The sequence below is a fragment of the Peromyscus californicus genome, unplaced genomic scaffold (genome assembly GCF_007827085.1).
Source record: "Peromyscus californicus insignis strain IS unplaced genomic scaffold, ASM782708v3 Scaffold_20__1_contigs__length_68692818, whole genome shotgun sequence".
Lineage (NCBI taxonomy): Eukaryota > Metazoa > Chordata > Mammalia > Rodentia > Cricetidae > Peromyscus > Peromyscus californicus.
In genome coordinates, this window is record NW_026294503.1 from 45408522 (window position 1) to 45424156 (window position 15635).

The 15635-nt window shown below is 39.8% G+C and overlaps 1 protein-coding gene across 1 annotated transcript in view; it reads right to left on the reverse strand.

Moving 5' to 3' along the window:
• Enthd1 (ENTH domain containing 1) overlaps positions 1–11425 on the reverse strand; it is a 111220-nt gene extending 99795 nt beyond the window's left edge. Inside the window, exon 1 of the mRNA XM_052747476.1 lies at positions 11077–11425. Within this exon, the coding sequence (XP_052603436.1) occupies positions 11077–11425 (349 nt within the window). The remainder of the gene's footprint in view (positions 1–11076) is intronic.
• Between the last annotated feature and the right edge of the window lie 4210 nt (positions 11426–15635).

Consider the following 15635-nt stretch of genomic DNA (forward strand, 5'->3'; position numbering starts at 1 on the left):
TGAAACAGTTTTTTGCTTATTACAATATAAAGCATATTACAGGTATACCACATAATCCTACAGACCAAGTAGTTATAGAAAGATCAAACAGAACTCTAAAGGATATGCTAAATAAATAGAAAGGGGTAACAAAAACCCCCAGAAATAGACTGCATAATGTTCTGTTAACTTTGAATTTTCTCAATGCTAATGAGAAAGGAACAACAGCTGCAGAGAGACATTGGATAATAGAAAAAAACTACAGAATTAAATCAGCCTATATACTTTAAGGATGTGCTGACCTCAGAATGGAAACCAGGATATGTGTTATGTTGGGGACGAGGTTTTGCTTTTATTTCTACAGGAGAAGATAAGCTGTGGATACCATCAAAATTGATAAAGGTTCAATTTGAACAAGAGAGACCTCTTAATTAGAAGAGGTGATAGATAGTTCATCAACCAGCATGACCATCCAATTTAAACTAACTTATAGCATTAAAACATGCCTTTTCATTTAATCAGATAATAACTTGCCGAAAGGGAACCTCCCCAAAATTAGTCTTGAGGAAAGGTTTTTGTTTTTGTCTTTTAGGAGAATGGAGGCTAAGGAATCTGAAGAACACTGGACAAACAAGACATCTGAAGAAAAAGGACAAATCATCTAGAAAAAAATGTCCCAAGAAAAAGAGTAAAATGGCCTATTGGTATACCATCTATAAAATTTCATAAGTCTTCCTAAATGTTTGTTTCTGCTCTTCTCTAAAGAAATTTAACACTATTGGTCTTCTTGTAGTCCCAGTGCAATTAAAATTTAAAGCTGTCTGACTTTGGAGTTGGAGAATGGCTCTCTCCCTCTTTAAACTCAAGCATGTTGTTAAAAGGAAAATGCAGCCGGGCGGTGGTGGCGCACGCCTTTAATTCCAGCACTCGGGAGGCAGAGCCAGGCGGATCTCTGTGAGTTCGAGGCCAGCCTGGGCTACCAAGTGAGTTCCAGGACAGGCGCAAAGCTACACAGAGAAACCCTGTCTCGAAAAACCAAAAAAAAAAAAAAAAAAAAAGGAAAATGCAAACTCCCTGTATCATGCTAGAAGAAAGAGCCATCTTCTGATATGGGACAGGAGAAAAACCAAATTAATTAAGGGACTATTCTATTACTACTAATCTCAATTCTTTGATTCTATTCTGATTCTTTGAACTTTTCTTAAAGTATGAATTTTATATCAAAATTTATAAGATTAATACATATATACATTTTAAACTTTGTTAAGATATTAATGGACATATAGAGTACTAACTAATTCTAGAAAAAAGGCTTCAATTAGCTGCCTATACATGTCTTTGTATTCGAGTCTCTTATCAGTTTTCTGCAGGAAATCACAGCCAGGCCTAACATCAGTTGAAGTCTCCAGGAAGAAGATGGGGCCCCACAACAACAATAATTCCACATGGACAATAATAATACCACTAAGCTGACAAACATCATCTACAGATCAGCTTTGGACTACAAAGTGCTCAGAGCAATTTTGAGAGGGCTAGCTGAGATGATTCAGTTTCAAAGACTACTTGAATAAGGACTTGAGATAAACCTTGAACTTTGTCATTATGCTCAAACTGGACAACAAAGGATATAGTTACCTTTCCTAGAATTTGACAATTAACCCAAAATTTTTCTTTTCAGAATAAAGATACTTTCGCCCATACCCAGCAGGAAGCAATTTTAAGAATATATGACGCCCACATTCCCAAAGAGGTGGTGTGGGGCAGGTGGATTTTTGGTCTTTTAATGGGTTTTGGGTCTGGGATAATTTTCATTGTTTAGGAGGGTTGGTTACAAATTGTTGTTAAGGGTTAGGAAAAGGGCTAAGCAAAGGAGATTAGATTTAAGGTTCTTGTTTTTAAAAAAAAAGACAATTACTAGTTTTAAATACTTTACATTGGATTGGATTTTTTTATATTGTATACAAATTATATATATTGAGATTGATATTGTTAGAAAATGCCATACATATATTTCTAATCTTGTTCAAGATATTGTACTTATACTGTTCATTTAACAATGTAATGCAATTTGCTGATCCTTGAACGTTATTATTACCAACTATTAGGATATAAAAAAATGAAAGTTAGTAGTTAGACATTACAATCAAACTTATAGTCATATTAGGTATGTTTTCAAGATTGAGCAGATATATTTTAGATAGACAGGTCATCTTCAAACCCTTCAGAGATCTACAGAATACGGCATTTTAAATGTTTTAATAACTTAGAAAAAATTTTTTGTTATGACTATGAGACATGTCAGCTCCTGCCAGTACCAATCTACTTCAGAGGAAAATATGGGCATTGAAGAAACTGCATATGGAGTTAACTTTCATTGTGGCAAAAGTTAGCCACTGGACAACAAAGTATCCTCAAATCAACTGCTGACAAACAGGACAGACAGGACGTGAAATGAAGGACTACTGATTCTTGCCAAGACAAGTGTGGTTGTGGCTTTAACAACAGGCATCCTCTGAGGCCAGGACAATATGGCACCATCCCTGAAGTGGCCTTCGCAATTCGGAAAAGGTACAGTGCCCTTTTCTTCGAAGGCAGTTGAACAGGCAGTGGGCCGATGGCTTCTGGTGTGCAGTGGAACAGCAGCTGAAACAGTTATTCTTGAAGAGTAACTAAGCTCACACCTCTCAGTGATACACTGGCATTTAATAGAGGGATGTGGAGAAGAATGGGATGCCGAGATGAAGCCACACACACACAGCCAAGAAGAATGGACAGCTGAATTCAAAAAACATCAACAATTTCCAGAATTTAAAATCCTGAATCATGACATGATACTAGTGGAATTCATGTGTTTCTGGTACATGGACTGCTCTCACCAAATGTGAGGTCAAACTGTTGACCCTGTGTACATCCTACTTCACAAATGAGTCTGTCAGATACGCTAAGCCTATAGGCTGAAGATGATACCCAACACTGCAGAGAAACCTCAGGTGACTGTCCAGACATGTGGAGGTCTGTATAGACAGACAGTGACAAGGAGACCTGGAGGTCTGTATAGACAGGCAGTGACGAGGAGGTCATGTGGTTGGGTTTACAACCAATGAGAAGGCAGAACAGAAAGTCAATTAAAAAAAAGATACACAGGAAGTAGGTCTCTTTCTGAGGGGAAGGATGGCAGTGGCAGGAAGGGTAAGAAAGGGTTTTTAGTATCAGCTCTTAGCTACTGCTCTGACCTCTTGGGCTTTTAACTCTGCATTTGGCTCTGTGTTTCTTATTTAATAAGACTGTTACATCTACATGGTGAGTTCAAGGCAGCCTGAGCTATGTGAGACCCTATTGTAATGATGGTAATAATCAGTGATGTATTTGGAATGCATATATTCCAAATATATGGTTTTAAGATGAATGATGGCAACAATATAAGGGATGGGAAGGATAAATTAGAATTATTTTGTTATTATAAGATACTAGTACTACCCATGAGGTTGTGTAGCATGTATTAGTTAGCTCTCCCTAGCTGTAACAGATACCAACTTATAAAGAGAACAGGTTTATTTTGGGTCTCACTATTAGAAGTTTTAGGCATGATAAATGATTGGCCCTGTTGCTTGGGGCCTGGGATAAGGCAGCATGTGGACCTCATGGCTAGGACATGAAAGAGAAGGTGGGACTGGGGTTCTATAATACTTCGCAGAGTTGTGCCATCAATGACCAGGGACTTCCCACTAGGCTCTACCTCTTAAGAGATCCACTACCTACTCCACAATAGTGCTACCATCAGGAGACCAAGCCTTTCAGACACTTAACCAAATCATAGCATAGTGTTATTTAATAATGAGACCAGACTGGCTGTAAACATACACTGAAAACTCAAAGGTACATGAAAATGAGGGAAAAGGATGATAGGCCAGAGAAGAAGAGAAAATGAGGTCATATAAAACTACCAATTAAACCACAAAGAAGCAAGTAATTGATATACGGGGTGTCATGTGTTTACACACGTGTGTGTGTGTGTGTGTGTGTGTGTGTGTGTGTGTGTGTGTGTGTAAGAGAGAGAGAGAGAGAGAGAGAGAGAGAGAGAGAGAGAGAGAGAGAGAGAGAGAGAACGAAGGAAGGGATGGAGGGAGGGAACAAAGTCAACAAATTGAAAACAATAAGAAATATGGCAGCTATTATTTCAACTATCAGAAATCAATCCGAGTACCAGTGAGCTAAACACACCTATTAAAGGACAGAAATGGCCCCAAGAAACAAGATCCAACTAAAAGCTGTCTGCAAGAAGCTCACTTTAAATATAAAAACACACCGAGAACTAAAAGTAAATGGAGGGCTGGGTGATGGTGGCTCATGCCTTTAATTCCAGAACTTGGAAGGCAGAGGTAGGAGGATCTCTGTGAGTTTGAGGACAGCCTGGTCTACAAGGCAAGTTCCAGGACAGCTAGGGCTACACAGAGAAACCCTGTCTCAAAAACAAAACAAAACAAAAGTAAACAGAGAAGCTGGGTATAGTGGCATGCACTTGTAGTTGTAGGTACTGTGCAGACTAAGACAGGAGGTCAACTTTGAGGTTAGACTGAGTACCAAATCGAGACACACCCCTTAGTGGGGGTCAGGGAGATGAGCTAGGGCTGATATGGCTGTTCCTGAAGAAGTCTTATGTGTGGTTGCTAGAGAGATGGCTCAGTGGTTAAAGACCAATTCCTGAACAACCATGAGGACCTGAGTTTAGATCTCAGCATCCATATAATAAGCTGGATGTGGTCTCTCACAAGCTTATGATCCAGTACTATGGACTCCAGGTTCAGAGAGCCCCTGCCTCAAAGGAATAAGGCAGAGACTGATAGAGGACATCTGATACTGACCTCCACTCCACACCCCACCCCACCTCACTGTACACACACACATACACATACACACACACACACACAAACATACATGGGAGGTGGTAAGAAAAACTATTTTGTCTATGAATAGCCTCTTCAAAGACTCATACCCCATGATTAGAAAAAAAAAGATAAGCCGGGCGGTGGTGGCGCACGCCTTTAATCCCAGCACTCGGGAGGCAGAGCCAGGCGGATCTCTGTGAGTTCGAGGCCAGCCTGGTCTCCAAAGCGAGTTCCAGGAAAGGCGCAAAGCTACACAGAGAAACCCTGTCTCAAAAAACCAAAAAAAAAAAAAAAAAAAAAAAAAGATAAACATATAAATATGTACCACACTAACAATAATCAAAAGCACGAGTAGCAGTCTTAGAAAGCATAATTAATCTCAGACACATCAGAACAAGGAAGTTTATCCAAGGGCACTGCATGACAATATAGGTGGCAGTTCTCCAAGGAGACATACAGTCCTCAGTGTCTACACGCCAAATGAGAGCCTCAAATCCAGAGGAAGAGCTAATGGAACAGACATTTATAGGCTACTTCATTTTCATCAAGCTCACACAGAACATTCACCAAGACAGGCCACATTCCAAGCCAGGGCACATGTCAATAAATTTAGAAGAATATAAAGATCATAACAGTATCTGTCTTCAGACCCCAACAGAATTAAACTAGACATCAGTAAAACTATAGCTAGAAAATCCAAAAATATCTGGAAATTAAACAACACACCTCTAAATAATACATGGGTTAAGGAATAAAGAGGGGAGAAGGTAAATTATTTTAATTGAGTGAAATTAAAACACAGCTTATTAAACTTTGTGGGGTGCAGTCAAAGTGGTGCTCAGAGGAAGTGGGAGCCCCCTCCCTCCCACTGCTGAGCAAAGGGAACAGCAAATTTAAGGGCCAACCAAGAAAGCGACAAGTCTTTGTTTTTTCCCAGCAGAATTTGGTCGCCTGATTTGTGTGTAGGACAGATTTCCAGTGCAATTGCTTGGTCACTAAAGTGTGTTCGAGTGCGTCTCGGTGACTTTACTCCATAGCTCTTCTCTAATGCAGCAGCAGCAGCATCTCTATCCAGCAGGTTTCGATCATCACACAGCTTTTTTCCAGGTCTCTCCTTTTTTTTTTTTAATATGCCAAGGTCTGATGGTAAAAAGATGACTAACACATGGCATGTGCCCTCAGAATCTTGTTAAGGAAATTATATATACATATATATCACATATATACACAATATGTCACAAAAGGCACCACACTGATATGAATAAAACAGTACAGCGATTACTATTTCTCAGTAAGGGAAAGAACAGTGGGCACACACAGGAAAACGTCTTTGAGCTAGGATTTAAAGACTACATAGGATTCAACAAACAGAAAGAAATGAATATTCTAACAGGGAAAAGACTTCTTAAGTTGGTACAAACAATACATTAGCAGTGCTAGTTACAGAGCAACCTACACTGAAGGGTGGTGAGATAAAAGCACCAAGACAGGTTAGGAGCCAAACGCTCAACTAGACATCCATCAACTACACCTTCCAGCACATCCACCATCCTCACAGAGGCACAGATCAATAGAAACTGAGTTAGGCCAAGAGCTACTCTTCTACAGTACAGCATGTATTGGGAAATAAACATAAAAAGGGAGATATGTAAAAGATAAATTAATATCCCTCAATGTAATTATTTTCATTCATTGGTAAATATTCAATTAATAAAAGTGACATGTGCCGATGCTGTCAGTCAATGGCTGATGCCCCTTTCAAAATGAACAGATAAATGCACTATGTGGACATGTCCGCTCTGATCTGCTCTTTGCTTGCTGTCTCAGTGATAACCAGTCACTGAGAAAACTCACACTGTTGTGCACTTGGCTCACATATTTGGTCCTGAGCTCAAGGGTAAGAAAATCTGAAAAACCTTTATAAAGATGGATTTAAACACACATGGAAAAGCTCTAATGAATGCGTAAACAAGTTTGTCTGCATACTTGTAATTCTATACTTTTTCATTTCCTTCTTCAGAATAGCTCATGAGCTCTTTAGAGCAGGGACTAGCCTCTCTGCTTTCCAGAGTCATCCAAGTTCTTAGTCTGCTGACAAAATAGCAGCTCTGGAATTTTCAAGGGAAAGCCTGAAAATTTTAATTAGCATTGTTTTATCTTCTAATAATAAATTTATATCAGGACTCAGGAAGCAAAGGCAGGACGATTGTAGGTTTGAGGCCAGCCTGGACTACATAAGTGAGACCTCATCTAATAAGCAAATAAAAACTTAATCTTCATGAAAGTTGATTTATATAAAAATTTCTGAATGAATCAGCACAGCAGGATGAACACTCATGAAGAGTTCTCCAATTTCATCATTAAGCCCAAAACCTAGTCTAAAATAAACACTTAAAAAGTAAGATGTGTGCCATGATTAAATCTGACTTAAGCTAGGAATGCAGAAAATCAAGGTCTTAGACCATATTCACAAGATAAAAGGATTTTTAAAACACATAATCATCTCAGTAGATGCATAAAAAGCATTTGACAAAAGCCAACATGGTTTCTTAGTTTTAAAATACACTCAAGGGCTGGTGGGATGGATCAGAAGGTAAGGAGCCTTCCACCAAGCCTGATGACCCAAGTTTGATCCCCCAAACCTACATGGTGGACGGAGAGAACTGACTCCTGAAAACTGTCCTCAAACCTCCACATGTATGCTGTGGCACATATGCAAACACACACGCATGCTTGAGAACACACACACACAAAATAGTCGTAGTAATAATAATAATAAATTTGAAATACACTTAACACATCAGGAACATAAAACCTCTTTGATCTGAGCAAATATAAAGCTCACAACTGACCAATATGGTGTCACAAGCCTGTAATCCTAGCATTCAGGGGGCTGAGGCAGGAGGACTGTGAGTTCCAGGCCAGCCTGAGCTACATAGTGAGACCCTGTCTCAAAACAAAAGAGAAAGGAAGAAGAGAAAATTCATAGCTAACATCATGTTTAATGCCTGAAACCTTTCCTCCTAAAAGCAAGGACAAGGGAGGGCTGTCTACCCTCACCACCGTCGCTGGAGAAAATACCAAGACCAAGATAACTTACAGAAGGAAGGGCTTGCTTGTCTTATGGTTCCAGAGGGTAAGAATCCACCATGATGGGGAAACATGGCAGCAAGCAAGCACAGTGAAGAGCAGGAAGCTGAGAACTCACATCCTCGACCACATGCAGGAAGCAGAGAGAATTAACTGGACGAAGGGTGTGGCCTTAAGCCCTTAAAGTGACACACTTCCCCCAGTGACACACTTCCTCCAGCAAGTATTTGACAATAATTTGTTTTATATATGATATGTAAAGTAAAGCAACAAAATGAAAAATAGATACATTGGGACTTCATCAAAATTGAAAACTTTTAGATAGATGTGGTTGTGCACTATTTAATCCCATCACTAGGGAGGCTGAGACAGGTGGATCTCTGTGAGTTCAAGGCCAGCTTGGTCTACACAGCAAAGTTCCAGGTCAGCTAGGGATACATAGTAAGACTCTGTTTTAAAATAATAATAAACTTTTGTATATCAGAGGACACACATCAAGAAAACAAAGAGACAACCTACAGAATAGCAGAAGACACTTTTAAGCCACCTATCTGGTAAGGGTCTTGTACCCAGAACATATAAAGAACTTTCAAAACTCAACAATGAAAGAACTCATTTGAAAACAAACAATGGACTTGAAAAGATATTTCTAAAAGACAACAGATGTATCTCCAGCAAGGACATGGTGCTTGAGCTCATGATTCTTAGGAAAATGTAAATCAAAAGCACAGCAAGATCCAAATTCATATCCAGCAAGATTAAGTGCTGTGGGATGGTCTTTCTGTATGCTGTGAATATGTGTTGCAACCACTGGCTAATAAAGAAGCTGCTTTGGCCTATGGTAAGACAGGTTATAACCAGGCAGGAAATCCAAGAGAGATAGAGGGAGAAGAAAGACAGGGTCAGAGGAGATACTGCAAGTTGCCACCTGGTCCATAGACCAAACAGCTTGTGGTTAATCTAAGCCTAAGTGGGTTTATTTGGGACCAAAGGGCTACTAATCACAGGAAAACTTCTGTCTACCATTAACCATAGTTTTAAGATGGATAAAACAAGTGTTAGCAAGGATACAGCAAAAATGAAACCCTCTTGCCCTGCTGACAGGAATGTAAGATGGTTCAGTCACTCTGGAAAGATTCAGCAGTTCCTCCAAGGACTAAACAATGACATTAGCATGTGTTGTAGCAATTCTACTGTTTTGTACGCACCCCAAAGAACTGACAGCAGAGGCCTGAGCTGACACACACCATGTTCACTGCAGCATTATTCACAAGAGCTCACAAGTAGAACCACCCCATGAGTCTATCAACAGATGAACAGATTCGTTTGAATGTGGTAAGCACAGAATATAAAGTGTTATTCAACCATAAAAGAATGGAGTTCTGATTCATCCTACCACATGGATGAGCCTCAAGGACTGGAGAGTGAGAGAAATAAACCTGATGGAAAGGAAAAATACAATAAAATTCCACTTATACATGAGTGGACTTAACAGTCAAGCTAATCAAGATAGAAAGTAGAAGCTTAGTGGCGTGGGAATGAGGAGTTATTACTTAGTGTGACTTTCAAAAAAAAGGTTTAAACAAGAGTGGCGATGGCTTCACAACACAGTAAATGTAATTAATGCCACCAAACTGCACACTTACACATGTAAACATGAGCCTGGCATGGTAGTAGCACACACCACTAATCCCAGAACTTGGGAGGTGGGTATAGGAAGAGCAGGAATTCAAGGTCAACTCAACTCAGCTACTTAATAAACTCAAGTCCACATGAGATTCTGACTCAAAAAATCAGTACTAATGAACAAATGATATATATACATATATATAGCTTTTCAAATAATGGATTTTTAATATTTTAAAATAATATAGTAACCTTATAATTATATATTATACATAACTTACATAAAACATACTATACATATGTATGTATATATCCAAGTGTGCAATTTGTATGGTATGTGATTTATATTTCAAAACAACTTTTTATAAAGAGGAAAGAAAAAAGGAACAAGCTCTCAAGCTATGGAAAGATATGGAGGAACTCTGGGGTATACTGCCAGTGAAAGAAACCACTCTAAAGAAGTTTTAGGAGTCTAAGCTCATGGCATCTGGAAAAGGTAGAACTATAAAGACCAGCGGTACCCAGGCTAAGAGGATGAGGGTGGGAAGTGAAAGGGCCCTGTTTAACACTAGGTGGTAGACAGAGGACATTATAATACCCTTCCAAAACCTACAGAACTGTGTGACACATATAAACTATGAACATTATCAATATTGGCTGCCACTTGTAGCAAATGTACCTCACTGATGTTAGTAATTAGAGAGATCATTCATGTAGATGGAGAAGGGTAAGAAGAAACTAATTTTCGTATAATTTTTGTATTTTGAAAAAATGTAGTTTTAAACTGCAGTAACCATAGAGAATATAGTAAACTTTATTCTCTTCTCTTGATTTAAAACCTATCACTTTAAACATAAACTATAACTTCCCATTTCCAGCGCAAAGGAAAAGCACGCTGGCTCTTCACCTTTGCAAATAATTTGGCCCCCATCCACTTCAATACTCTCTACAGCCCCTTCCTGTGTCATCTCTCCACACCCAGAGTTAGCTGATGACCCGGATTTCTGTTAAGTATGTCCATCTCAATAGCCTCTGAAGATTCCAGAGTCCCTGGAAACACCTGTCTAATTTATGACTACATTCCAATCTAATCATAATTACGAATTAGAGTGGTATCAATGTACAAACTGCCATGCCTCCTTTCATTTGCTGTATTTGCTTGTCTGTGAGGTGTCACTGGATCAGTGTGTTTTGAACAAACACAGTTCTCCCAAGTGCCACAGTCAACACAGAGGACAGAAATGAGAACCAGACTGTCAAGCAGGAAGGTGGCGGGGACACTTAAGAACAACGGATCAAGCCCAATGTGATGGTGTGTACCTGTTATCCTAGCATGTGGGAGGTTAGGGTGGGAGGGTAAGCTCAGGACAGCCTAGACTACATAATGAGACACTCTCAAAGTCAAGAGCCATCTTGCTCCAGTTCAGGGTTTGAACAGTCTGCCGAGCACTCCTGTCTTCACGGGCACACTGTCTAATTTTTTACAAACTGTTACCTTGGTCTTTTCCAGCTTCGTCTACGTGTTGGAAATCTTTTAGCATTTGAAGGTTACACAAACCCTCTCTGCAACAATGACTAACTTTCTTGGAGCCATTCTTGATGAGGTAGTCCATCAGGGCGAGGGATTTGTACACGTGGCGCCAGTTCTTCCCATGATCACTGAGTCGTTGCCACAACATGTGCATGATCTCTGAGAGGGAGACCGCGTTGAAAGTCATGTCACTGATAGCTAACATCAGCGAGCTAGAGGGACCCCAGGGGTCATTGGAAGTTGCTTCTCTGACTTTTATTTCCGCCTCCGAGTAATTTTTCACGAAGTTTTTCACTTGCCTCCTGAAAGCCATAACTAGAGTGAGTCTGAGGGTGAAGGGGGGTGAGAGCGATGGGACAGGAATGACTGGTTTACTGGGCTCCTGACAGGAGATCTGTCCCAGGTGCTGCAGTTCTCAAACACAAACGGCTCATCTCCACGTGACAAAGTATCGATTTCCTGCAAGGGAAGTGCAAAAAATGTGTAAGTTCCTTTAAAAAAACAAAATCTCTACAGGAGACCAAGTAGTCTTAAAAAAAAAATCTTGATTTAGTTTCCAAGTAGCCTGTCTAGGGAGGAGGGGACTATATAGATGTTCCTAGGATGGGCATAGGAAAATCCCTCACAAGGTTGACCTCTACTATTCAAAGAAATGTAGGTAGTCTATTTGTTCCTAAACGTTCTGGCAGAAAATATACAATGAGTATAAAAGCTTACGTGGAGAGCAGACAAATTAGCATTTAAGGGGGAATTTGCACCCTGACACCTCTTAACATATTCTGCCATTATATGAATACTGTGTCCTGGAATAATTTAAATGGTGGTGAAAACCATGTGAGAGCCTCCTAGTACCCTAATCATGTTCCCTCTAGAACTACAAAGCACTAAATCAAACCTACATAGATTCTACTTTCTTGTCCAGGGAGTCAGCACTAAGACAAGCACTTCTGCCTCCTTGGACCCACAACTAATGCACGGTACCCAAAACCGATATTTTAGCCTAGATGAGGCTAGCAAATTAGAGAGAGATTTGATTACTTTCTTTACTCATGTTTGGAATAAAGGTATGGGATTTAAATCCAACAGTGTCAAAGTGATGGAATTCCCTAAAACCTGGAGTGATTAACATGTGTCTGACATAGAAAAGGAAGATTTTTAGGTTAATAAAAAAAATACTTTAAAACTTAAAAGGGGTGTGCAGCCCCAAGAATGTGCAGGATGCTGGTGAATTATCAGTTTGTAATTTACATGAAACCGTTTCTTTCCTCTTTTTCATTACTCTGCAGGAAGGTGAGTCACTTCGTTTGCAGTTCCTCTAGTGATTCACCTCCGACAGCTACCAAGGCACTGTGCCAAATTGATTTCAAGCCCTGATGAGCATCCAGACCCAATGAAGCCTGGATGAACTATAATCAGGTTTTACTATCGAAGCTGCACACATACAAAAGAAAAAAAATAAAATCCATAACAACTCTTTGTTATTTTTAGTTTTGTTTTCTTGGCCTCCTCAGCTCCTAGCTCATGCCTGATTAATTTGTGTATTGAAGGAAGACATAATCTTCAGATGCACGGTAAATGAACTATAACCTTTTTTTAAAACAGAAGATCATTAGCCCTTCTGCACTGCCCTTTTGATAAAAACCCAATGCACTCTCAAATAAATGAAATAGGAAATATAATAATTTAATTAATATCTCTCAGAAAGAGACCATATCTATGAAGAAAAAGAGAAGTGTGTGTCTGTGACTTTCTGGATGTCTCCTTTGCATCCTGAATATAAGCATTTTGTCTGACTTCCTCCTGCGGCAAAAACATGATTTATAATGTTTCAATAAGCTATTAAAAATTTCAATTTCTACTGTCCTTTTCCCCCCCTCTACCAAACTCACTCAATGCAGAGCTGCACTGTATCACTGGCATAGAACAAATATTGATCTGTGTCTTCACAAATCTATTTTTAAAAAAACTGTCACAGAATCATAACTTGCTGGAATTGAACAGTTGTTAAAAATCTTTTGTTTCTATAGCTACCTATCTGTATGTTGGAAAGGCTGTGTTCATTATTCAGTTTTCCTATATTCTTTAAACTGCATCCTTAAATTTTTAAAGTGTTTTCTTAGACAAATTTTCTGCCTCCCCCCCCCAAAAAAATTAGGAACTTTCTAACCCAAAATAGTATTTTATAATGGATGTACCCAACACCACACCAAAACTAAATACTCTCCCAACTGTTACAAATGCCACAAAGAAAAAAGTCTAGGTAGGTAAATTAATATCACTTACTCACATATAGTGACATGAACACATAATGAGCCACATTCTACCATAAGGAATTCAGTAATTGGTGTCGGTTGTAAATAATGTGAGCTTATTATGTTTGAGACACTCAACTGTAGAGAGATGCTGTTTACTCATACCCTGAGGTAACCTAGAGATTCTAATTAAAGTCATGTGCTGCCCAGATGCTTCAGTCAAGGATGTCATACAGGATCGTGGCCACACAGAATTATATCCCCTAGTGATGGCATAGCCATCTTAGTTTGGGCAAGTACATTCTATGTTTGTGCAGGCCCATCAGTGTCCATCTCAGAATGTGCCCCTGTCATTAAGCACCTCGTGACTATATGACACCTGAGACAAAATCAATGGCAAAGAGGCAAATTTCCACACTTGACTCTCAGTCATCTGGCTACGCACGTCACCATCACATTGAGAAATAAGAGGGAAGAAGGCAATTCATGCTCCAGATTCATCATCCCTCCGACTTCCATGTCTCTGTAAAGGTCATCCTTTCCAACACGCAATTGATTTCCTTCTTGGCACTTAGATTTCTTTTGTGACATTTAAAATAATATGTACTTAACTACTTGTTGTTTGGTTGTAGCAAATAACACCAGGACTAGAAGCTCCCAGAGGGCAGAGACCTTGATCTGACTGTCTAACCACTGTAATCCAATACCTAAGGACTACCGAGCCATGGTGGGGACCTAGGACACACGTGAGGGGTGAACGACCAAACGACTGCATGATCCTGCTTTGGGATAACCTGAAAATGATTCCACAACTTTCGATTTCAAACACGACATTAAAAAAAAAAAATCTAGCTCCTATAATTGTCATGTATGTAAAAGCCTAGAATTCGAGCAAATATTTTCGAAGCAATCAGCAAGTATCTCTTGAGAACCATTTATCCGGTTTTGTGAAGAAATGTAAATTATGTTCCCTATGGTCAAAAGCTTCCTGTTTAGCTAAGAAATTTTCTTGGTTAAACATTTCTGAAGCAAACACATGATGAAGTCAAATCTGTCACTCTCCCTCTTGTGCGTGTGTGCGTGTGTGCATGTGTGTGTGTGTGTGTGTGTGTGTGTGTGTGTGTGTGTGTGTGTGTGTGTGCCTGGCCTGGAAGTCTCTTGGTTTTCTTTTTGGATCTGCACACTTCCCCAACATTGTTCCTTCCCTGCCATTTTGTCAGAATGGTGACAGGAAAGCATTTATCAGGTGATGTTAGACTAGTGATCCACAATCCCATACAATTTCCTGGAGGCCAGTTCAACTGTGGAGTTCTGCTGTGGTGTCAAAAGGTGTTGCACTGCCTGTACCGTCCATTACAGGACACACACAGCGAGGGGTAGGGATACTCTGAGCAAGAAACCCCACCAACATATTTGCCATGAAAACTTGTAGATATTTGGCATAGAGGTTATAAATGACCTCATTTCAGTTCAGATTTCACCACTAAGTGAAAAGGGGAAACTGTTCTTCGAAACTTCAGATTTCACAATCGAAAATAAAGGATTGAAGAACTAGAGGGAGGGGCTGGAGAGATGGTTCAGTAGTTAACAGCACTGACTGCTCTTTCAGAGGACCAGGGTTCTAGTCTCAGCACTCATATGGTGACTGACACTATTTGTAACTCCAGTTTCAAGGGATCCAACACCTTTTCTGGCTTCTGAAGTCACTGCACACATGAGGTACACAGATGTCCATGCAGACAAAACACCCACACACATAAAATAAAAAGAAAATAAATCTTAAAAAAAAAAAAACTAGAGGAACTACCCAAAGACTTAGGACAATAATAACAATAACATTTAAGAAACCCGGCACCCAATGGCATCTCTGGAAAGACACAGTTGAGACAGGTCTGGCAAGAAAGCACAGTTCTTGTTTATTCGGGTTCTGCCTACAGACTTGAGTTTGGCTCAGGAGGAAATCGGTTCTGGCCAGTATTGTTAATCAAACCATTACAGAGAATATTGTGGCATTAAAAAGGGTTACTGTTTTGGTGGCGAGAACTCCCCACTGAAAGAGGCAGAGAAACTTTCTGAGCCATTATCTCTGTTCGGTGATTTTTCCCAAAGCTTATTACATGGCAACCTCCATCCTAGGCACCGAGGGAGGTAAGGGAAGCAGATGCACAAGGCACAGTCCCCACCCTACCCTCCCGAAAGAAATGGCTACACCACAGCTTTGACAGGTGTCGTCCCAGGACATTTAAGATCCAAAGATCTGAGGTCCATTCC